The sequence below is a fragment of the Dendropsophus ebraccatus genome, chromosome 4, assembly GCF_027789765.1.
Source record: "Dendropsophus ebraccatus isolate aDenEbr1 chromosome 4, aDenEbr1.pat, whole genome shotgun sequence".
NCBI classification, from domain to species: domain Eukaryota; kingdom Metazoa; phylum Chordata; class Amphibia; order Anura; family Hylidae; genus Dendropsophus; species Dendropsophus ebraccatus.
The window spans coordinates 118,436,181-118,461,591 of NC_091457.1; the positions used below are offsets into that span (position 1 = coordinate 118,436,181).

Sequence of the window (25,411 nt, forward strand, 5' to 3'; positions counted from 1 at the left end):
TGTAAAAGTGCGGAGCCTAAAATGTTTGGTAGGTTCAGAAGAGACAAATTGTTGCTGCAAGAAATCATCATGGTGGTCTGAGCCAGAAGGAGAGGAAAAGGAAAGTGACCCCTCAGATCAAAGAAGACGTCACCTGTGAGTCACTTAATGACTTTTTTTGCCCCAAGTTAAAAAGCGTTGAATAACACTACTCTATGCCATAATACGCACACTGCTTCTCCCTAATAACAACCCCCCCCCCCCCCCACCACATCATTTGAAGGCGGGTGGGGTAGGTATTCACTTTTAGCAAGATTCGCCCTGTAGTTAAAATGACCTAGAAACGGCCCTGGTATACACTCCGGCCAGGACTACAACTAGCCGTTTGGAAAACGGACATGTCAGTTTTGTGCAGACATAATGGAAAATGCAGCTCCGGCCGCACGCTCCATTTTTTATTACAGTGAATTGGGATGCAGGCGGACACAGATGCGCCCACATCCCAATTCAGCAGAAATGAAGATCAGGATGATCTTCTCTGACACCAGCAGTTCTGTGACATGGCCGGGTCACAGAACGGCCTGTTTCATACGCCGTGTGAACATGGCCGTTGGCTGTATCCATGTTTTCCAGGACACCCTAGGGCTGCATCCAACTTCTGCAGCCACCAGCAATCTAATGCTGCACACTCGGGTTAGGATGAACCTAAATGTACAGGATTGGCTCATCTCTAGTGGCAAACCTTCAGCGATCCAACTGTTGCAGAACTACAATTCCCATCATGCCTGGACAGCCTGAGATATGGCTTTGGCTTTCCAGGTATGAATGGGAACTGTAGTTTTGCAGCAGCAGGAGGGACATAGGTTATGGTTTGGGTTTCATGTTATTTGCAATATACAGAATAATCATATAAGACTTTGACCTACAGGTATAGGGGCACTGATTATGCAATGTCATATACCAGGGGGCTCCGATACTGAAACGGCCATGGGATTTTGTGGTGATGACGCCACACCATGGACTTGCCTCCTTATAATACAATGGTATCCTGTCACATGGGAGTCTGCGCTGCCATGCTGCTGTGGATAACATTGCAGAGCCTTACGATCCCAATGGCTTCCATTACAATGTGCGAGTAATATTCATCTGGCACTGCTCTGCTGGATTTTTCTTCACCATGATAACACAACCAATTGCTTATATACTATATGGTGAAAAGTCTTGGCATATATCCACATTACACTGGCAGGATCCTTTAGGGCATCCCATTTGCATTAGTATCTAGTACGTCTCCCCTTTGCAGGTATAACAGCTTCCATTCTATAGGAAAGTACCCAATGACACCACACCACTCTGCTGCCTGGTGCTGTAAGGCTTGCATGCAGCTGCTCAGCCATGGACACCTCCACCATGAAGCTCCCATTGTTTGTGCTGCTATTTATGGCAGATGAGGTCCGCTCTCTGCAGTTAATGAGTCAGGATCCCGTGGTGACCTTTCTGCTCTGTGTGACCCCGCTGTGTAGAGTTTATACAGAAACCAATAGTCCGTGTGGCGACCCTTCCCCCAGCCTATTATAACCGCAGGTAGCACATCACACACACATTTCCCTCCCCCTCTTATAGCCCCGCCCCCTTACAGAAGCCATCCATTGTTTATGATCCCAATCAGCAGACAACACAGGCGCCATTTACATCACACACATGCAAATGAGGATGCAATTAGATGACCGAACGAGAGCCAATCAACACGTGCCACGTCATCCTCCCCATCCTATCACCGACCCAAATTTTTATTCTCCCGCCTCTTCCAATCAGGAAGCGGCGAGGGCGGTGACGTCACGCGCCCGGGTTGCTATAGCTGCAGAGCCGTGCGCCGCGTCAGGTGAGTGAGTCAGCAGCGGCGTTGGTGGTGACGATGTTGGCAGGGGTGGAGCTTAAGCGGCGCGTCCACAGGAAGATGGCGCTCCCCGCGGGTCCGGACCGGCGGCAGCTCAAGTCTGACAGCGACGAGCAGCTGCACCTCAACCATCACCGGACCGAGATAACCGGGCTGGAGCTGCCGCAGGGCCCGGATAGTGACGGCATCCCGCTGAATTCTCCATGGACCTTCTGGCTGGACAGGTAGGACGGAGGTTGTTGGGGAGGCTGGGAGAAGGAGCCGGTGCGCTGCTCTGTGTGACTGGGAGCTGAGCCGGGGGGCACCCCATAGCCCGCTGTGTATTATCCGCCGGATAGTCGGTGAGTGAGGGGGGAGGGGAGCGGCGGTGACATCCTCCCCCTGAGCTGCCGGCCGTGCCTCCCCCCTGTGCTGCCGGCCGTGCCTCCCCTCCCCCGGTGTTTACCCTCTCACCCTGTGCCGCCTGCAGGGGACATTACCCTCTCTGCTCTTTGCCGCCCATGTCCAGAGCTACTTTCACATTATAACTCTTTGGCTGCGGTTTTAGGCATTTTGGAGATTTATCATGGTGTAAAGTGACACAGGCTCAGTTGCCCCTAGCAACCAATCAGATTCCACCTTTCATTCCTCAAAGATAGTTTGAAAAATGGAAGGCGGAATCTGATTGGTTGCTAGGGGCAACTGAGCCTGTGTCACTTTACACCATGTCTGATAAATCTCCCCCATTGTCTGTCCCCTGTGGTTGGCTCCCGGCCGCCATTGTTATCAGGCTATAATAGTAATAGCTCAGGTCTTAAACTTATACCCTATATGTATAGCTTTCCTCATAGTAACGCATCTGCTGTGGTCTCCATGGTGTGAGGGCCCAGTCACTGTGATGCTGACACATACTGTGGTGCTCTGCATCAGGGCCTGCTCCCTGTTATGGGGGTCTTCCCATAATGATGTATAGGTCTCATGTGTTGGAGGGTTAGCCCCTACATTCACATGTTCTGTCTGTAACTGCAGACCTATAGCTACAGGTGGCACTATGGAGGAGCGTCTGTAGAGCATAGACCTATGCAATAGGGAATAGTGAGCTGTGTACAAGAACCCGCCTGTTTTCTTTTTTCTTTAATACTCAATAGATCCCAGACCTGTAACATGTATGGAATGCTGCTGTTTAAATGAATGGGTATGTAGTGCTGTCAGCAATTGCAGGCAGCCTATGTAATGTGCGAGAGGCTCCTTACCCTTGTGTCCCTGCTTTGTTTTGAAGACCTGTTGCCCCAGGTTACACGCCCTTAGGCATCCACTACAGTAGGTCAGGCCTGTTCGGTTCACGTACTGTCTCCCTATCTGTCCCATTAGTGTTGGCCGCTGGTCTTCACTGTACCTACAAGCATAGGAGATTGTGTGTACAGCAACAACCGGGGCGCAGATCAGAGGAAACCAGGAAGTGATCGTATCCATGCCGGGAAACATTGTACAGGGACATAGATTATTTTATTTGAAAACTGCACCCTTGTTCTCCTGTACATATATGCTTTTACTAACTTTGCATTGTGGGGAAAACTTGACATGGTAAATGATTGGGTTGTTCTGGAAACCCCCTTTAGCACAGTGTGGGCCGACCCTGAGGTGGCGTTCACATGTTATGGAAGTACAGTCCTTGCATGGAAGATGGGCTACTGGCTGGATTCACGGACCTCCTGCTATCACTGATTCTGTGACCACTGAAACAGTTTTTAAGTGTGCGCTAAGGTACTGAAAAAGCCGCCCAGCTGTATCAGTACAGTAGTATGAACATTAAAACGGTTTTGGAGCCCCTGAAATCATAATGATACATGATACCAGGAGGTCCATGAATCCAGTCTGTAGCACATCTTCCAAGCACAGACTGTATTTACAGAACATGTGAATGCCCCCTAACTAGTCTGTGGTGATAGACAAAGGTCTTTGAAAACTATGTTGAAATATCCTGATCTGAGTGTATAAATATATTGTCCAAAAATAACCCACTTACTGAGGGCAGCTATCCAGTCCACTAGGGTTAATGAAGTCTGAGTGCCAGTGTGCCCCCGCTTGGCTGTCGCCCACATGCCTGCACTGTTGTCAGGTATGGGACGTGTCTGCTGCTGTGGCGTCAGTACATTTCTACTGATTCCCACTCTGCCATTTGTAGCCTGATCACTTACAGGATGAGAAGCTACAACTTCTCACTACAGTACAGCTCAAGTCTGTAGTATCTACTGCATGTGCTACAGTAAAGGAATAGTCTATGTTTTCTAGCAACCTTGTTAGTGTCCCTTGAATGTCTGAGTACTGGGATCTTGCACAGAGCTGTTGCTGGGTCTCTGCTCCAGGCTTTTAGGCCTTTGTATGTAATTGCGACTGCACTAATGTTCATTAAGGGTACAAACCCACTTGCTGGCCCTGTTCTTTCAATGGCAGACAAAATCTCAGCAGGGATATACATCCCTGCTGCGAGTTTGTCCCCAGCCCACCCTGTTAACCCCCCAGCCACCGGAGCATATACTTTACCTGATCCCAGCTTCGGCGGTTCCCGGTGTCTTCAGCAAGCTGGAGCCAGGATCAGGTAAAGTATATGCTCGCTCCAGCCGGCCGCCCGATCCATTTAAATAACTGAACACAGCATCAAATCTGCACCATCAAATCTGCTGCGGATCCTGTAGGTGTGAGCGCACCCTTATAGTTTTCCACAATTCACGAACCTCTGTGTAGACTCGGTTTGTGTAGTATCACACACAATCGGTGGACAGGTATTATAGAGTCAACAAGACTGCACCATATGTATGTTTAACCTTGCTGTCAAGAGGGCAGTCCGTAAGGTGTACCCATAATGGGATCCCGTCATGTCAGGAGTCATAACATTCCTGACCTGTGAGCTCTTGTCTATGTGGCTGGCCTTTCGTCCTTACCTGTTGTGACTGCATCCAGCCTGGTCATTGTTGTTGGTAGGAATAAGGAAATCGAGTGCACCCAGGTGTCTTCCCCTTATGCCCAGTGAGGAGGTGGAAGTCTAATAAAGAATAGAATAGCATTGTGTGCACAGGATGGACACTACCTCATCTGTGTAATAGAGGAACAATATAGGACAACTGGAAGATATATATATCTCCTGCACCCCACCAGCTGTTGCAAAACTACATTTCCCATCATGCTTGATGGGCCACAAGTTTCCCACACTGATGACCTATAATACAGGGGTAATTTCTGCAGAGCCCCTTCCTTGATCAGCAGGGTATGCTAGGATTTTGGTATATTATTTACAAGCCTGATGGCACTGTGCAGAGGGAGGATGAGATCTTTAAAATAATTACCTTTGTTTCCTGCTCTGTGACTTTTATGAATGACAGATTTGTGGCAGTCTCTAAACAGGATTATATACTTGTCATCTGTGATAGTATTATTTGGAGTCCCTCCTTTAATGCTGCCATGAAACGTATACCAGTTAAGGAGCATGACATCCATAGTCGAGTCCTAACTAGACTAAAGCCAACACAATCTGCATCCTGAATAAAGGTGTTGCATAAAGGTACTGATAAGTTTGGTCACTCTCTATGCGTGTACTATTTTGCTAGACTAAGTGGTGCTAAGCCAACATCAGAAAGTTGTCTGGGTTTGGCCGTGTGGCGGAACAAGAACGCTCAGCATTTAGCTCCCGGTCTCTGGCAAAGTTGGATGCAACCCTAAGGAGTCCTGAAAAATGTGATACAGCCATGTTTTCCAGGGTTTTCTAGGGCGGCACCCTTCTGCATCAGCGGGGAATCCAACTTCAAGGGTTCAGATAACGTTGCAGAACACAAAACCCTTTGGCAAGTTTGCTCAACACTGCTCATAATCCCTATTACATGGGGCGACAGAGGAGCAAATAAGTGCTGTCAGCGCTAGTTTGCTCCTCGTTTCCCGCTCTCTGCCGGCGCTATTACACGCAGCGAGCGGGTAAGTGCAGGGAGGCTGCCCGGGTGATCACTAGATTGTCCGGGCAGCCCATGGAAGATAGCAACGGTCTTCGGCAGCCGCTCCTATTCCGTGGAGCGATGGCAGCAGATTGTTTGTCTTTTAACATGTTTAAAGACAAACGACTGTAATCAGCCGACATTGTTCAGCCTTCTATTACACAAGACAAATCCAGCCGATAATAATCGCTTTGTGTAATAGGGCCTTTAGCAAGTCTGCAGCTCTGGAAGGGATCATGTGGCAGTCAGGCAACATGATTCATTTTAGGTTTTAGTTTTTGGGGGCTAGCTAGTGGAAGATGTGACTTGCTAATATAATTGTTTTGATGTGTTGATCATCGAATTCTAAGAGGTCTCTTCCAATGACTGCTTCTCAAGAGCTCCTGAAAGGGTTAAACCTTAGGTGACTCAAGGTGTTGTAAATCTGATATCCACCCTTGGCTTGGTGGCTGACCATCAGTGGTAATGGGCTGCTGTCTATGGAATGAACGGTTGGCCTCGGTGGTCCCCGCAGCTGTATGGCTATTGATGAGATTTGCAATGTGTCAGAATTGGTTTTGAGAGGCATAAAATGTGTAGTTATTCTTGGGATAATTTTAGGTATCGGTGACTTGACTTTTCTATTGCAGCAGACATGTATGTTAAATGCTGCGTTCTCCCTGCAGGTCTCTACCTGGAACAACTGCAGCAGAATGCGAATCCAACCTGAAGAAAATCTACACCGTGCACACAATCCAGGTATAACTGGCATCAGGGTGCAAGTGGCAGACTGCTTCTTGAAGTATTTCACTGCTGAGATGTAACTTGGCAGTCATGACTGTATTCACTTTACTCTTTGGGCCCTATTCCACGGGCCCGATCAACACTGTAAATGAGCGCCGATCTGCTAGATCGGCGCTCGTTTACTGGGCCTATTCCATGGCCCGATCGTTAAGCGAGGGCTGCAGGGACATTGTTACAGATGTCCTTACAGCCTTTACAGCATACATTACCTAGCATGGCTTCTCCTTTGCTCAGTCTTCCTCCCCGGGTCCCGCAGCACAGCATCACAGCATGACCTGGGCTGTCAGACCGCTCTGTCAATCACTGCCCATGGCGGTTTGGGCCTAAATAAACGATCAGTTGATGACACGATCATTGGCTGATCGTTTTCTCTATTCCACCGAGCGATAATTGGCCGACTCGGCTGATTATAGCTCCGTGGAATTGGCCCCTATGGCATAGAAGGGGAACCAAAATAACTGTTGTATCCAATCTTGCTGTCTTCTGACTCTGTGGCCTTCCTATAAATCAATTGGCTCAGTTTAGCGTTAAAGGTCTATTATGTAAGTGATGTCACTTCAGATCACTTTGGTAGGTTTCTGACCTCTGAGAACAAACTGGTTGCATTACTGGTGTAGTGCTGCAGCTCGTTTAAAGCGTAACTTTTTTTCAGAAATCAGTAGTATAAGCGATTTTAAGAAACTCTGTAATAGGTTTTATCAGCCAAAAAAGCCTCCTTCTGTACTCAAGAAGCAATTGCTTTTTCAGTCCAGAAGGAAACTCTTTTGGTTTATAAAACCTATTAGAGTTTCTTAAAATCGCTTGAACTGTTGATATTTAATGTTTTCCAAAAAATGACAGTTACGCTTTAACTAATGTTCCCTGCACAGCCTGGTAAATGAGGTGCTGGTGTTCAGTGACTGCAGTCCCTTTATTATTGGAGGTCCAAGAGATCACTCTTATCATACTCAGTGATGTCATATTGGGATCACATAGTTTTCTATGGGCCCATGAAGACCCAGCCTCCTATCACATAGTGTAAAATTATAAACTTAATTGAATCGCACTTTTCCCCTGAAGACTCCAGCTTGACGGTGTAACATGCCGGTGGGGGAGTACAGGCAGTGTGTAACCTACTTGCATGTAAAAAAAAAAATAATAAACACTGTAATGGGAACAGTTCCAGCCTACTTTGTGTTCCAAATGTGAAATGCGATAACTGAAGTTATCATAAGTATACATTGACTTGTCAATATTTTTAAAACTTTTGAGTAGAGATGAGCAAATTTACAGTAATAACTGAGCGAAGTGCTTCACTTAGGGGCCTATTACACGGGGCGATTATCGTGCAAAAAATCGTTATCGTTCAAATATAAACGAACGTTTCGTGTAATTGCAGGCAGCGATCAAAAAATCGTTCATGTATCGTTGAATTAGATCTGAACCTAAAATTATCGTTAACCGTTCGCTGTAATTCCACATTCGTTCGCTCAAGTTCCACATTTTTTCACTAATCGTTTCGTGTAATTGCACATTGTTCATTGTTTTGCCGGGATCAGTAGGAATAAACCATCATGGTAACCATCGCAGTAATTAATGTAGTGACGATCGTAGCAAACTATTCTGTGTAATATGGGGAATGATTTCAGATAAATGATAGCAAACGAGATTGTTTATCTTTAATCGTTTGTCGTTAAAAATCGCTCCGTGTAATAGGATCCTAACTCTGCAATCCACTCAGCTTTTCCCTGCACCTGTGGAGGAGCGGCACTGAGTTACAAGGCAGCAGGCTGATAAGCGCATTGCAGAGATAGTGAAGCACTTTGTTTACTTATTGCTTTAAATTCGCTCCTCTCTACTTTTGGGCCATTCCATTATTTTAAGTGATAGACATTTTTTTATTTTATAATCTTACTATCCCTGTTAGCAAAAGACTGGGTCTTAGTAGATGGGTGGCTTTAGGAAAATCTGAATTTGCATTTGTCTTTGTAGCATGACTTGACCCCACTGGAATACCCATTTATTGGGGGGGATAAAATGTTTGCAGAACATTCAGGAGTGGGAGGCTCTGTATATTTGTAACTTTTACTAGATGCCTGACATCTCCTTTCTGTTTCAGAGTTTCTGGAGTGTGTATAACAATATCCCCCCAGTGACAAACCTACCTCTAAGATGTAGCTACCACTTAATGAGGGGCGAAAGAAAGCCACTATGGTAAGGACCAGCTCTTCTAAACAACTTGGTGTCACGTACAAAAACATTCTACTTGTGAAAAGCTTAGATAAGTCAGGATCTGTCCGAAGACCCTCTGTGATCTTGCGAAATATGCAACCGTGTGGCTGTCAGTTTAGTAGCACAAACATTTAAACTGATTTGCAGCTTCTGGAATCATAATGAATGATACCGGGAGCTCTGCATTCCATTCTGCAGCACATTGTTCGTATATACAGACCTGCATGAAACATGTGGCCTGCCAGATGGAAAGTGACATCACCTGAATAGATCTGTTAATTTGAAGGGGTCTCAGGATTGAGCCCCCAATCTATCTGTGTTTATTAAATCTGTAGACCTTATGGGGCCACTATACAAGCCCTAGTCCTGTATGCAGCAGTGTTAGCAATACTGAGCCACCTCTAATGTCTCCTCCAGTGCATGTTACAATAGACATAGGGGAGCTGTCTGCCACTAATGCTCCAACCATGGCATAGTGAAGCAGAAGCTTAGTGACGTGGAGTGGGTATTCACAGCACCAGTGAGTTTCCCCAGGGTAATTACTGGACACTGGAGAGATTACTGATGCATTTTAGTGGAGTTTCTCTTGCATATTGATACCATAGTGTTCTTTATATAGCTGGAGAGATGGTGGTCTCAATAGAACACCAAGCATACTGCTACAAAAGTGAATGGTCTGTGTTGTTTTTCAGGGAAGAAGAAAGTAACGCTAAAGGGGGAGTATGGAAGATGAAAGTCCCAAAAGAAAGCACGGTATAAACCTTATAATGTTGGTGTCTCACTGCCAGGAGCACTTGTACATTTGTTACAGCGTCAATACCTTGTACCATGTTGGACAGGTTCTATGGTAATTGAAGTTAATCTCTGTAGAACCGTGGGGTGTTGGTATTGTGCTGATACGTTTACGAATGTAACTGGTGCTACTGTAAATGGAATCTGGGTGCCTTTACACAGACAGAATTATCATGAGCAGACTATAAACAGAACAAGTCATAAAGGAAAGACTGAGTTTTCTTCTCTTCAAATCATTTCTGGCTTTTACTTCAATCTGTCTGTGTGAACACACCATTACATGATACTATTGTTTGAGGTCAGAAAATGTAAATTGAGAAAATAATCCCACTCTGGTATTTACTGCTTACATATATTCCTATAGGCCCTTGTGTGGAAGGAATTATTGCTAGCTACTATTGGTGAACAGTTTACAGATCGCTGTGCCACAGGTAAATATTCATATTGGGAGTGTAGTCTTCCCTTGACCCTTTTGGGTTGATGTAATGGTCCTAATTTCTTTACTTTTTACTTAGATGATGAAGTGATTGGTGTCAGTGTGAGTGTACGTGACCGTGAAGATGTTGTCCAGGTCTGGAATGGAAATGCCTCAGTTGTCGGTGAAGCAACAGTCCTAGAAAAAATCTATGAACTTCTGCCAAACACTTCTTTTAAAGCTGTATTTTATAAGCGTAAGTGTCTGCGTTTTCATTTTTGTTTAAGTTGAGACTTTAAAGTCCTTGACCTTTGCTGATGCCTACCAACCCAGCACATACTCAAAGTACACTCTACTGTGCTGGCTGCATGGGGAGTGTATGAATGTTTGTGTGTGCCGGGAGCTTTTCCTGGTTCATGAGCCAAGACTGTTCACAAAAAATACTGTAAACAGATCGTTATGTATATAAAATGGACTCTGGATCTAAACTGTTGCTTCATTATACAATGAAGCAACAGAGCTTGGCCAAACGCAATACACCTAAGAAGCAATTATATCTAAGCTTAACTTCCTCCAACAGAGTTATTAGTAGACTATATTTAGGCTTTAAGTTATGTAGATTTGTCTGATTCTCGTGACAGAGGCATGTTTACCCTTTCACCACCATGGGTGATTGAGACTTTCTCAGGTGAAATGTCGGAACTTCAGCCATGGGATCATAATGATTCCATAAGCCTCTAAGCTGGCAGCATATTCCAATTCCATATTGTAATGACAGAACCCACTTCTGTCATTGAAATAGAAGATTCTATTGCAATGACCGAACCGATCTGCAGTAATGGATTTGAATCTCAGGAGGGCTTGTGAAAGCAGCAGAGATTGCAGCATTGCTTTTCAGGTTATAACAAACCCTGAAAAGCACTTCTGCAATCTCTGCCCATCCTCCCTTGCTCTCCCTTGCTGGCATCCAGAGCAAGAACGTCTAAGTCCTCACTGCCTATGGCTACCATCGGGACTCTGTGATCTCTTTGAGACCTGATAGTGAACAAAGAATCTGTAGTGTTACTTTAGTGCTCCATTGTTGACCTATGGCGATCACTGAAATGTCAGCAGCAGGTCCTGACTGTAAGTTCCCGGGATGACATGGGCACGACTGTCATCCTGGGAACTTTAACATTGCGGCAGCATTGTTAATTTACAGTGCAATGGCAGGAGTAGCTTATAGTGATACTGTCAACTCATATATATATATATTTATTTATTTTTATTTATTTTTTTTTTTTTTCTGTGCAGTTTTTTGCAGCATCAGTTGCAGTGACACGAAGGCAGGGCTTTTCCTTACCTAGTCTCAGTGCTGTTATCAATGTTCCTCTGTAACAGAGGGTTCAACAGATGCTAGGCCCTGCCTTAGTGACACTGTCTGTAACCAATGCAAATAACAGCATGCACTAAAACTGGGTGACATTACTTACGCTTATGGTTGAATGGAATACTGCTACATTGCTATAAGAGCAAAGTAAAGGTGTGCCAGACATGTCTAAAGAAGCCATTTGTGGGGTTTATGAACTAGGAACTTATTAGTATGAAGGGTGACCTGTTCAAAATGCTAATCCACGGACTAGTCAGTTCACTGTTAGACAACATGGAGAGAGATGTCCATGCTTCACTTGCATTCGGTGTTTCCCACCTTCTGACTTCTCGGTCTGTAGTATGTGGTCCCTAGGGGAGAGAATACTGAGTGTCTTACATGCTGGCTGTATTGTACAAGTCATCACTTCCAGTAAAGCTGTGCATACAGCTATAGACCATACTGCCCCACATGCGTAATAATACTTGGAGGTGATACTAGTGTTTGAAATCCAGACCTTTTGATAAAGCTTATGTGCACTTTATGTTAAGTCAATACTTGTGTATCTGTTTGTGGAGATTTTATAAGTGAAGATCTAAAGATGGGATCTTGACATCAGTCTTGTTTCTGTCTTGCAGCCCATGAAGAGCATCATGCATTTGAAGGTGGACGTTCAAGACACTAGCAGGAATTTCCAAGAATCCTTCTGTAAACCCTTTAACTTCCGGATGGGTCTTATCTTATGCAGTGTTGCTGGGCCCCACCATTGCCACAGTGAGCGTTAATATCTGAACAGGAAAGGCCAGGCACAGGATCTTATTTTTTATTTTCTGCTGAACTACACTGGTCACTTTTTAGATATCTTTTTAACAGCTTCAAAATTGGAAACTTAGAATACGCTTTTTTTTTTCCCACCCTTCCCCATTTATGCGCATTGAAACTGTATGATGGCTTTGCTGCTGAAAGATCAAACATGGCTGCCCTATGCTAAACTGTTAGTCTGTCCAGAAGCAGAGGTGTTAAGCGACTCAGGGTGATGTGTGCGTAGCTATCTGTCCTCAGTGGCTGCTCTGGATTTTATTTTTTACTTCCCGATATGTCTGAACCATAACAAATGGCTTCATTCTTTAGAGCGCTGGTTATTTGGTCGCTCTGCACTGTTTTATAAATGACAGTCCCTTCCTGGTGGTATTTTGCAGTAATATGCTAAAGCTAACAGACCATAATGCAGATGTCGGTATCCCTGAATGTGTTAACTCACATATGCAGTTATTACCCCCACTATCCCTTTTAGCACATTCCTATCAAGCACAGATGTACTTTTAATCCCCCCCCCAGATAGGGCACTGCTCAGTGCATGGAGAGGTGGTCTAAGACAGGGACTGTAATATACAATATCATATTTGCTCATAAATAGTTCAAATCTGTAGTTGGCTGCATCATTGCTAGATGTTCAGTCTCTTAAGCTGCCCATATTTTGGGAAAGGGATGTCTGATTCTGCAGTCTGGAGTTGTGTGGAGTGTGTGTTAAATATTTTCCCCACCCCCATATTTTTATAGAGACTTTGTTGTATGTGAGTAGATTTAGCCTTACAAATTCCTTTTGCAATAGATCCCACCCTGTTTCATTTTTTTTTTTCTTGATTCATTGGGGGTAGCCTTATACGACCCCCCCCCCCCCCCCTTCCATTTTTATCCTGGGAGAGTTCATGTTGACTCTTATGTTACGCAGCCAGGGCAGGCCTATACTTATCAAACACTAGAATATACACGGTCTGAGTGTTAATAGTGTTAGGGCATTTAGTGAAATCTGTCCATCTCATGGCCATTCAGGCTTTTTTAAAATCTTGTGGAACCAAAGATGTAGGATTTTCCATTTTTTAAAGTGAATGTCTGTCTGCTTTCTAACACCAGTTCTTAGGGTCTACCCTAAAGACAGATCTAGGAAGGAACTGGCTCAGAACTTGGATGCCATTCTAATTTATAACCAGAGAGAATGGTGTTATAGGGCAATGTTCGCTTTAAGGTTAGCTTTATGAATGTATAGAAACAAACTTGGAAGCGTGCCTGCTAACAAAGACAATAGCGGTATGTTAAGTAGGGTGGGCTCATTCTTCACCTGTCTGCTCACTTAGACATATTCATGTAATGGTTCTATGGGTGCCATGGGGGACTTTTTTTTGTGTTGCACTGACAACCACCACATCAGCCATCAGATCTTAATTTATCTAATCCTTCTGGCAAACTTTTTTTTTTTTTTTTTTTTTTTCCCATCTACTTTCCTTCCCTCTATATTTATAAACTGCCTATATATGTGTATTCAGTTGTATTGTGAATAAAGATTTTCTTAAGTCAAGTTGTCCTTGTTCTGGAGTGTATATATGGTGTACAAGGTAAGCAGACAAAACCCCACACTTCCCAGCTGCTGCTCTGCATTATCTGGTGGAAGTGCCACATTGATTTCACTGTATGGGATATGTCGGCTAATCGCTGGCCCCCGTGGTTACATGCAAGAGCAGGGGACCATAAACCCTTTAATTTTAGTCTCCCATCTATAGCATTTTACATGCTGTTAATGGGAGATAAACGCACTACAAATGAATACTGAAATAAATCCCATCAATAAATATATTCATTAAGTATCTGGAGTTGTATGGAACAACCTGGTGTTCAAAGTAACAGAGTGCAGGTCCATGTGGTGTGACCCCTAATGGACTTGGCCTCTCCTCACAACCATGTCTCTGCACAGTGACTTGTGCTCACTGCAGAGCAGACATAATAAATGGCTCTGTCTGGGATGGACTATAACTTGTAGCTAATAAGTATCGCTAATAAGCTGCCAGCAGGGGAAGGAGGTAATTTTGACCAGAGAATGACCTCAGCAGCACCAAAGGGGTATTAGGGTATGTGCACACTACAGAATAGGCGCGGCGTTCTGCGGCCTCGTCCCATAGACTCTATATTTGGTGGCGAATTCTGCCATCTGCCCAAAGAATGGATATGTCACTACTCTGGACAGACATTATACACTGGTCAACCACAAAGGCTACTGACTGGCAGCAGCTTCTGGTGAAGTTAAACCCAAATTAGCTTAACACTTAAATGTTTTTGGTTCCTGAACTAGACAACATAATGTACATAGAAGTGTTTAGAGTGACCCTTCTCCCTTAGGGTGCCTTTACACCTACCGAATCCACAGCGGATCTCACTTCTGCGGATTCGATGCGAGAACCGCTGCGGATCCGGTATCAATTCACCCCTATGATAGCACATATTCGCAGCGGGATTAACATCCTGCTATGAATGTGCTTTAACTCCCTGTTGCCCGCAGCCCCGCTGTCGCCTCCCCCATCCCCGGCAGCAGCACATCCTGAGCTGCACCGGAGCCGGCAGCCTCACTGCAGCCTGGCCGCCGAGCAGGTACTGTATGCTCTCGGCGGCGGGCTGGGGGTGGACTGATGCGGGGGATGTGACGGCGGGGCTGCGGGCACCAGGGAGTTAAAGCACATTTACAGCGGGATGTCAATCCCGCTGCGAATGTGCTATCATAGGGGTGAATTGATACCAGATCCGCAGCGGTTCTAGCTTCGAATCCGCAGAAGTGAGATCCGCTGTGGATCCGGTAGGTGTGAAGGCACCCTTATGGAGTTATGGCTTTCACATTTCATCATCATAATCATCACTTGCAGCAAGCTGCTTGGTGTAGTGGCTCTCCTGGGTTACTGCAGCTCAGCTCTGTAACAAACCTGGTCAGTGTGCGGCTCAGGCATACTGTGAATCAGCAGGGGGGCTAGATCTGGCACCCCACTGTTCAGAATAGGCCATCAATAACAGAGCACATAATGTAAGCTCAGGTAAACTATTACATGAAGTCTACATGTATCAGACAATAAACCTGCTACATGGGAGCACACCCTTATGGGTGTATACAACAGGAAGCTCACTGACATAACAATGGTAGATGTGACTCTGAAGGTGAAGGATTTAATAGGTTACTCTGCAGAAAGCTTTACAAGACTATCAACCTTATTATGTACATTGCATTTATAAAGCAAAGTTGTTGGTGCTACAGGGGACGTAGTAATACATGACGACGACCTTTCAGATTAATGTGTGACCATGTAATAGGTGGCAGGGTGATTTTTATAAGCTGCTTTGCCCTGGGGCTATATTGTGGAAATTCTGCAGTTCCTCTTACATGCAGCCATATTACGGATTTAGTGCCTGTAAATGGGAACTGTGTAGAGGGATATCTTGCCCAGTAAATATGTGTTTGAATCTTTATGCTACGCATTCATATTCTAATATGCCCTTTGTATAAATCTGTGCTTTACTCTATTACGTTATCATTTTACTGTTTCTGCCCTCTGGTGGTTTTGTTTAGTACTGCATATGGATATGCAGCAGCTCTGAGGGCTAAAGAGTTTGGTAGGAGATCAGTGTTACAACATAGTCCATAGCAACATATCCTTAAATGCCACATACACCCTCAGTAATTGACAGACGAGCGCTCCTCTCCCACCCATCCTCGCCGTACATAGGGATGTTATGGTGTGCTCTCTGTAGGGAAGGGGGCTTATCTCCTATGAACAAAGGTATCTGATGTGAGTTTCCATCATTGCTGACCCCTATTTGCTCAGGATGACTCCGAACACCTTAGGTTGATGGCTGCCAGCAGTGAATTTGGGGACTGTAACTCTAGTCAGCTGTGAGGGAGCATGGGTAAATGCTTTGTTTTCTTTAAGTTTTCTACAAGGCAGGGAGACTGATTTTGGCAAGGTTTATGTTCATGAAAAATTGAGGTTACTGTTTTAAATGGAGCTGGGTTTAAATCTACAACTTTATTTTGCTGGTCTAGAAGTAACATGCCTCTGTGCTGAATCCTATCCATCTATATGAACATGAAACCCTGATGCCTCTCTTGCTCCTTAAGGCCCTATTCCACGGAACGATTATTGTTCGTATTCGGCCGCTACGGACGATAATCGTCCCGTGGAATAGAGTGCAACGATCAGCCGACATCGTTCATGTCGGGTGATCGTTGCAGTCGCTTGTTTTTCAACATGTTGAAAAACAAGCGACTGATATAGCAGCGATCTGCTGCCATCGCTCCGTTGAATAGGAGCGTCGCAGAAGACGCTATATCCTATGGGCTGCCCGGACGATCAGCGATCCCTCGGGCAACTGCCCGCCGCCCCCTCCCGCACTCACCCGCTCGCTGCCGCTGCGTTGAATTGCGGCGGCAGCGTGCGGGGAACGAGGAGCAAACGAGCGCTGAGAGCGCTCGTTTGCTCCTCTAAACGACCGGTGTAATAGGCCCATTAGTAGGTTGATAGAGACCAAACATTAAAGGGGTTGTTCAGCGAAAATCTTACTTTCAAATCAACTGATGTCAGAAAGTTATAGATTTGTAATTTACTTCTATTAAAAAAAGTCTCAAGTCTTCCAGTATTGGAAGTGTTTTATTTTCATTCATACACAGTGCTCTCTGCTGACACTGCTGGCCGAGACAAAATCTATGAATCCCCATAGAAAACCTCTCCTGCTCTGGACAGTTCCTCTCTCGGCCAGAGATGTCGTCAGCAGAGAGCACTACTTACTGATTTTTTTTTTTTTACCCAAATTCACTCCATAAATGATATTTTGGGGGGTTCAGTCATTCATTTTATGGCAGATTGAAAGATGCCATTACAAAGTGTACACCTGCTCCTGAAAAACAACCAAGACCTCACATGGCCCTGTAGGTGGATGCAGCTCCATGGTTATCAGTGTGGCTTTAAATGACAGTACTGAAGCCGTAGCTTCTCACTTGCTGCACTTCTCCCCCCCCCCCCCCCCCCCCTGCAGTGGAATGTACATAAGTGGAGAGTATGGATCTCTGACTGCTGCATACATGGAGGGTGCTGGCTGTTTACTACATATGACATCTGTCAGCAGTGACTGGGATGAGAAAACGCTGATCCTGGTGCTTTTACATGTCAACATAGAGTCCAGTGGCACGGTTCACTTTTTTTAAAACGCTGCTTGTTCCCAAGGCTCTAGTCCAATTTCTTCATGTGCACTGGTCTGCTCTATGCACTACAGGCACCCCCAGTGTAACAATATTCTCAAAATGTGGCCAGGCTTGATCCCAACTGAGGTGCATCACCAAGGGGAGGGAATATTATACTACACCTCTAGAGTGCACCAGTGCACATGAAGAAACCAAGCAGCGGTTTAAAAAAATTGGCCCCACCACCAGGATCTCTGTACCGGCGCCGACAAGGTGGTGGGGGGGGGGGGGGGGGGGGGGGGGGGGAGAAATCATAATATTGTACATTCACTGTAAAGTTAATAGGCTGGTGTGGGATGTCTGTTTTTTTTTTTTTTTTTTTTGAACTGCCTCCTGCTTCCCATGCACTGAAGGAGGGCGGGAAAGCCACCATTGTGACTATCTCCCCTGTGTGACATGGCTACATTGATGTTAATGGAGTAGTGTTAGAGGGGAGAGGGTTTTGTCACACTTTGGGCCGGCGCTCGGTAGTAGACCGGCACCGTGCGTGGGAATCGGGCAGCAGTTAAAAATAAAAGGATTGTGACACTAGTATCCCCGTGCCGGTCTGTTCATGTAAAAAAAAAAAAAAAAGCTATGTATCGAGACTTCTGCAGCTGCTGTGGTACTGTGCCAGTGATGTTATGTTACTTGTGACGCCTATTGTGTGGTGCAATACAGGTGTGATGTTGATACCTGTTTGGCTGCCTTGTCGTCCCCGAATTGTCTGTAACCTCCGAGCTTGTTGTGGATCCTTTGGGCACTTGTCACAGCAACCTGGAGTGGTAGTAGACCCACCCAGGATATGGGTGCAGGTGCAAAAAGAGGAAGCAAAGTCCTGTGCATTTAGTACAAAAATAGAACCGTTTACTGAACGGAATTGCTAGTGAACAGTACACTTAATACAGTGCAGATCTTGATAAGCTTGGTTGCTGACAACAAAGTAAAGTCACTGCCTTTTAGGAGTTGGTGCTGGAAGAAGTAAGTGCTTTGTAGAGGAGGAGAGGAGTTGCCAGAGGAGCCCTGCCCAATGTAGACTCTGTACTGTGCCAGAACTGAAGTGTATATAGAAGAAAAGTAATACTCGTACTCGCGTAAAGACTAAGTCTGACCGCCTTCTGCCCCCTAGTTGTGTAAAACCCATCCTAGGTGGGTAGCATGAGCCCCAGTCGTTGGTTATCTGGGTGTAATAGACTTCCAAGGTTACCCAGGTGCCTCGCATTGTGCAGTAGGATATGTAGACCTATTCTGGTAGCTTTGTTCTCCTGGGGTCAACTGCTCTAGTATCAGTACCTGCACGTTTTTGAGAAGTTCCTGGCGTGGGCTAGGGTAGTCCTAGGTGGCTTTTCTCCCCTATGGTGTCTTAGCACTGTGTAACTGTAGTGACTGATTGCATAAGAAATAAATTAGCTGCATCTGTCAGGGGTCCTGGCTTAACTTCTGCAGGAACTGTCTCATTGTGTGTCCTCTCTCACTGAAAACTAAGTTATCACTGACTCACTTCCACCACCAGTTTAACTCTTCCTACAGGGGCTATTTTAAACCCTCCTGTGATTGGTGGGGCTGAGTGCATGTAAGAGAAGAAGAGGATAAGACAGAGAAAGATGACCTATAACTGGTCAGCACACATCACATGACTCCTCAGCTATGCACACAAAACACCTAGTGGGGAAAACACGGCACTTCATCTCCCAATTTAACCTGAGTGAAGGACTAATGCTACGTTTACACGAAACGATTATCGGGCGAACTTTCGTGATAACGATCGAATTTGAACGATAATCGTACTTGTAAACGCTGCGAACGATCGAAAAATCGTTCATTTTGATCTTTTAACATGTTCATAAATCGCCGATCGTTCCATGTAAAAAGTCGTCGCGCGATAGTCCGGCCGCGCCGCCCGGCCCCCCGCTCATCCGCAGCCCCCTGCGCCGGCTCGATCGCCACCCCCACCGCCGCTCCGATCGCCACCCCCGGCGAAGAGATGAGCCGGGAATTTCAAATGGCTTCCCTTCAGCCAATCAGTGCTGCCTTGCATTGATTGGCTGAAGAGGGGAGCCGGGAATTTCAAACGGCTCCCCTTCAGCCAATCAGTGCTGAAGAGGAGCACTGATTGGCTGAAGAGGAGCCGTTTGAAATTCCCGGCTCATCTCTTCAGCCAATCAATGCGCTGAAGAGGGGAGCCGGGGATGTCGGAAAACCTGCTGCGCGGAGCAGGTAACGTATGCTCTTGGCCGCGGCGGTGGGGGCAATCAGGGCATTCGGAGCGGCAGCGGGGGTGGCGATCGGGGTGGGGGTGGCGATCGGGGCAGCGCTGGGGGGGGGCTGCGGGTGGGCCGGGCTGTGGGCGCGCAATCGCAAAACGATTTTTCCGTACGATATATCGTACCGTCTAAACGCTGATCGTTATAAAAAAAAATCGTTACTTCGAAATCGTTAATCGTGCGATCGGCCCAATTATCGCTCCGTGTAAACTTAGCATAAGGGTCCATTTACACAGAAAGATTATCTGACAGATTATTTGCCAAAGAGTTGAAGCCAAAGCCAGGAATGGATTTGAAAAGAGGCAAAATCTCAGGCTTTCCTTTATGACCTGATCTTGGTTTATAGTCTGTTCCTGGCTTTGGCTTCAAATCTTTGGCAGATAATCTGTCAGATAATCTTTCTGTGTAAACGGACCCTTACTGGGGTGCATGTACAACACCTGTGGTGGGACACCATAGCGCCAGTAATCAGTAAGCGCACTGGTTCAGACGGGCCTTGGTGTGCTCGAGATTCGCTCATCTCTGTGTGTATTGTCTCCAGCACTTCAGCTCCTCCCTTTCTCCCCTAGACAACGCATCATACTTAGAAGGTTTAGCTGGATCTTGTGTCTGAACTCTAGTCCTGTCCCCTGAGTGACATCACCAGCTCAGGTGGGGAACTGTCAGGAGTGCTGGGAGGTGAGTTGGCAGGGTGGGAGGACTGTGATGGGAAAAGCGATGCATTCTGGAATTTGTAGTACTGAGCAACTTATCAATAAGGAAGTACAGGGCTAAGACCCTAAAATGTTGTTTTTTTTCTGTTTGTTTCAAAATTGGGGCAGACTGTAAATTCTTCTTTTTTTTTCCCCCACCAAATGTCAGAGTACCCTTTTAAAGTAAGACCTCAGTGTGAAGGGTCCATCTTAGTTTCCCCCATTGTGCAGCATAGATAAATTTATAGGATACAATATGGTATACAAATAAGAATAAAATTTATTATTGTTCATTGTTCATAAAATGAAAAATCTGCATGTGCTTCCACCTAGTGGCCAATGCTGGAATAACGCCCGTCCTGTAAGCCATTAATAATAAAACTCACTGGTCGTCTATTACATTATTCCTAGGCGCTGTGAACACTGGGTTGTTAAGGGCTTTTGTCACAATTTAAAAAGCGAAAAACCTTGTGACACTGTAATAAACTGCAGGAACAAATCAGTGTATTTATCCTAAGCTCCCAGAACAGCCTGTTTCTGGACAGTTCTGGTCTTAAGGGCTCTTACTGTGAAATCTCATCATTTTCTAATCTATCATTATAGTAAAACTGAGTGCCGCTATCTCGGTGATGATGATGAATTAGCATATCAGCGGTGCCAGCAGGAAGGCATTTCATCCACTCTTCATACATCAAGATTGTAACTTACTGGGGAATATTGTTTTTAGCATTTCATTTTAGCCTTGATCAGATTTTGATCTCAAAATGCGGTAAAGGTGGACAGGAAAGCAGCTAAAACCGGTCCCATTTCTAGGTCAGGGATGTAATGTTTAATAACATAGTTGAACGTTCAGCCAAGAGCTTTTCTATGGAGGGAGAGAGATAAGTGGCGTTCAGATGCCCATAGCACCCCTTATTTCTGGGTCAACAATGGATCGGACAAGGAAAAATCAAACCTGCATCAGATATAAGGGGGACTGAACTGTCTATTACTCTGGTTAGAATCTCTGTCTGCCTCCAGGAAAGCTGGGTGAAAACAGACATGGCCACCATTTTGGTTCTAAATGGCAAACATGATGTCAAGCAATGTAGAAGCCTCAGGGTGTGTAACTACAGAGGTAGAAAGGCACCTAGGCTTTCCTTCACCTGGGGCAATGATCCACTTTGTGGCCCAAATTGTGTATCACAATAGAGTGGCTTGTACATTGTTGGTGATCCTCGGGTACCTATGTCACATGCCCAACAGATGTAGGTCACACCTTTGAGACCTGAACCTATTTTGAGCTCAACAGCTCCAAACCTCTCTTATGTTATATCCACCTATGGATATGCCATAAATGTCTACATAGGAATGGCCCTTTAAGCCCCCCACCCCCTAGACAGATGCAGCATCGTAGCTAGAGTTTACCTGACCAAGACGGTTGATTTTGAGCACCAACACCTGTCCCCCATTATATATTTTGGTGAGTTTGGGAAAGCCATAGTAGCTTTCTATATTGTTACCCAGAAGCAGAAGTAACTAAAGAAGACTTAAAGGGGTACTTCGGTGAAAAAAAGTGTTTTCAAATTAACTGGTGTCAGAAAGTTATACATATTTCTAAATTACTCCTGTTTAAAAATATCTTTTAGTACTTATCAGCTGATGTATGTCCTGCAGGAAGTATTGTATTCTTTCCAGTCTGGCACAGTGTTCTCGGCTGCTACCGCTGTCTTTGAGAAGAACTGTCCAGAGCAGTAGTAAATCTCCATAGAAAACCTCTCCTGCTCTGGGCAGTTCCTGTTGTGGACAGAGATGGCAGCAGAGGGCACTGGAAAAAATATACCACTTTCTGCAGGGCATGTATCAGCTGATAAGTACTGGAATACTTGACATTTTTAAATAGAATTAATTTACAAATCTGTATACCTTTCTAACAGTTGACTTGAAAAAAAAAATTCACTGGAGTACTCCTTTAACACTCAAGTACCTGCATGTGTTGCTGATGGACAGTATAAAGGAAGATCACAGAGACCTATGGGGGGAGAATCATGAGATCCGCCCTGTGGGCCTCTGCTGGATGGGGCTATGTTTTGTGTATGTGAATTAATTTTGTACGAGACATTATAGAACTCTCCCTGTTCTTCCTCTCATGTGCAAACAAACCTTTGATTCTTGTGGCTTCAGCCTCCAGCTAACAAAATCCATCCGTCAGTTATTTAATTAAACCAACAGAACATAGGTCACGGTATGTGACCCCCGAGATTGGCGTGTTCCAACAGCTCCGACATTGTCATCACACACTGTACAAACACACACCTGTACGCATTCTGACATCTGACCGAATAAAACTATATACCTCTTCCCAATAAGTAACATTTCATAGATCATATAGATGTCTGAGTCAGTCTGTTACTTCTCTAACTGCCTGTGATATACTACACGTCTGCCTTCATCCGCAAACTAGACTGGAAACAGTCAACAAGCTGGTTGTCAGACACACTCATAACAGTTCAGCCAGACTCCTATAACACATTGCTCTATGCTGTATTCCATTCTAAAAGAGCAGCTGCTTCCAAGTGCAAGTTGTAAATCACAAGGAAAAAATCTGGGAAGACTATCAGCAGCAGGGGATGCTGGGAGATCTAAGCTCAGAAGAAATGTGAATGCAGCTACGGATATGGATGGACTACAAGGTAAGAGTCATCTATTTACAGTATCTTTCAAATTTCTATCTATTTAAAAAGAAATGTCATTCCCTCGCACCTCCTTTATTTTAGCCTGAGTTCTTCTTTAAGAATGTAGCAGATTTATCAAAGAGGCACAACTGTTTGCCAAATAGAATGGTTCTTGAAGGCTGATTTTGTGAGATCTCTGGGAAGACTATGTGTGGTATCCCACCACGGGTGTTGCTATTGGTTACACTCTTCGCAAAAGCCTGTACTTTATTGTAAGTAAGTGGTGATGTAGTAGTGATAAAGTTTTGCCACTAGATGTCACTATTATAGGTATGTGAACTCAGTAGCTGCACGGCTGAAGTATGTAAACGGTTATTGTTTATTTATGTGTCACGTGGCTCTGTGAACCTATGGGAGTATCTTCTCTCCTATCATCTCTTGCTTTACTTCTTCTTATGCACTCTTTACCCACTCACAGAACATTTTAGATATGCTGGAGATAGGAATTCACTTGGATAGAGGAAGTGTAGTGGTCTTTTGTCACTAGACTCTGTAGGGGAAGGACGCAAGCTAGAAATCTCCCTACAGTAGTCCCCTTTGGGCCCTGGCCTTCTGCCAGGTCCCCCAGCTTTCGTATGTAGTCTTAGTCAGGTTCCTGTATTGTGAGGAAGCAAGACAAGACGCACCTAACCGTTTATCCTCAACGCTACACAACACTATGCAGTGTTAAACCCCTCACAGGAGAGGGCACGTCAGAGATAATCTCAACCCATGCCGTGGACTAGGAGAGTCACAGTGCAGGACACTATTCACAAAGAGCAAAAAGCTAGGAACTGATCCAGATAGAGCAAAGTTGCTAGAAGCCTATGAACACTATCTCGCAGCGCGGTTGTCAGCAGGGAAACCTCAGCATTCCACTCATCCCAGGTAACAGGGTCTGGGGCATGTGTCACCCTCATAGGATGGGTCACCCGACACTGGTGGGTTATGCGAAGACCCAAAGGTCAAAACACGGGAACAAGTATTCTCTCAGCAGAGCACATTACTACTTGGGTTGGGACTCTCACGACATCCTCCTCTCTGCTCCTCGGATTCTTCTACGTATCTATCAACACGCAACTCAGTCAGCACAACTGTTCTACTCGCTGCACTCCTATCACAGAACTGGATCCTGTATTGTGAGGTGTATTATCAAGTGTGTTCTCAAGTGGATTATCAAGTGTAACTTATACTGTCATTGCACAGCTGTATGTTCTGCTGCACACAAGTACTTTTAGAGTAAACAAGAGATTATTTATGGTAAAGAGATTCTGTGATTCTTCACTCCGCACCAACACAGTATATATACACTCCTTGGGACATTTCCCCTTTCTGTGGATGGCAGTACCAATAGTCCGGGAGGGTCTACCGTGATAACAACCCAAGGGACCCCGTAGCAACCCGGCAGGACACATCCACAAGGGAACAAGGTACAACTGGCCCTTTAAACTAAATGCAGGTGTGCCACCATACCTGTGTGCCCAACCGGCACTGGCGTCACGACATAACATCACTGGGCCCAGCTGTATCTCGGCCAACCACCATTGGAGTGGCGTCACCATCTAGCCATCTACCTCCGCCCTAGCACCGTGGGGGCTCACCAAATATGCATCCTGTTTAGAGTGAGGTGATATAAAACTCAAGATAGGAATTTTTCAGTTTTGGCCCTTAAATGGTCTGCGAGGACTGCTTCTCCGGAGCCGGTAGGGTGGGGGAAGGGAAAGGGGAGTTCTTAAATGTTATGATGAGACATAAAACCAAGACAGGTATGCCTGTTAGAGTAGCAAAGTGAATCCCTTTGCTATGCTAAGCGGTCGGCTTGTCAGCCTGCAGCCTTTGAATTCAGTTCCACTCCCCCCTGGGTGCCTGGAAAAGCTGGATCCAGTGCTGGGAAACTGGGAGTTTCCCTGGCCTGGTTGCTGCTTTTCCAGGCATCCTAAGCAGAGTGGCACAGAGTTCAAAAGCAGAAGGCTGACAAGCCAACCAGTTAGCATAGCAAAGCAATAGGGGCAGATTAACTTTACCATAGGCCCCGGGATGTTCACCAAGCCTGTCCCTCCAACCCCCCCACCCAATTCTAACTATGGCAACACTAGCGGGGTGTTCCTAGTACAGGATAGATAATGTCATGTTACCCTGATTTGTGCAAATTTGTGGTATAAAAAAAAAAGCAATTTTTGCAAATCGTGGCAGAACTGCAGCCAGGAGACAATACACAACTGAAAGTATAAAACTTTTTGGCTGGCAATGGGCCCCCCAAGAGCTCAGAGCCCCGGGCTACCACCCAAAACAGACCTGTCATAATCCGCTAGTGCAAAGTGATTCACTTTGCTACTACTGTAAA

At 45.4% G+C, this 25,411-nt stretch overlaps 1 protein-coding gene across 1 annotated transcript; it reads left to right on the top strand.

Moving 5' to 3' along the window:
* The first annotated feature begins 1,833 nt into the window (after positions 1-1,833).
* Positions 1,834-13,743, top strand: EIF4E3 (eukaryotic translation initiation factor 4E family member 3). Its single transcript, XM_069968771.1, has 7 exons — positions 1,834-2,100; positions 6,504-6,576; positions 8,720-8,814; positions 9,525-9,585; positions 9,989-10,055; positions 10,140-10,295; positions 12,026-13,743. Exons 1-7 carry the CDS (start codon positions 1,895-1,897, stop codon positions 12,070-12,072), a joined length of 705 nt encoding a protein of 234 aa, XP_069824872.1. The 5' UTR covers positions 1,834-1,894; the 3' UTR covers positions 12,073-13,743.
* Positions 13,744-25,411: the final 11,668 nt, after the last annotated feature.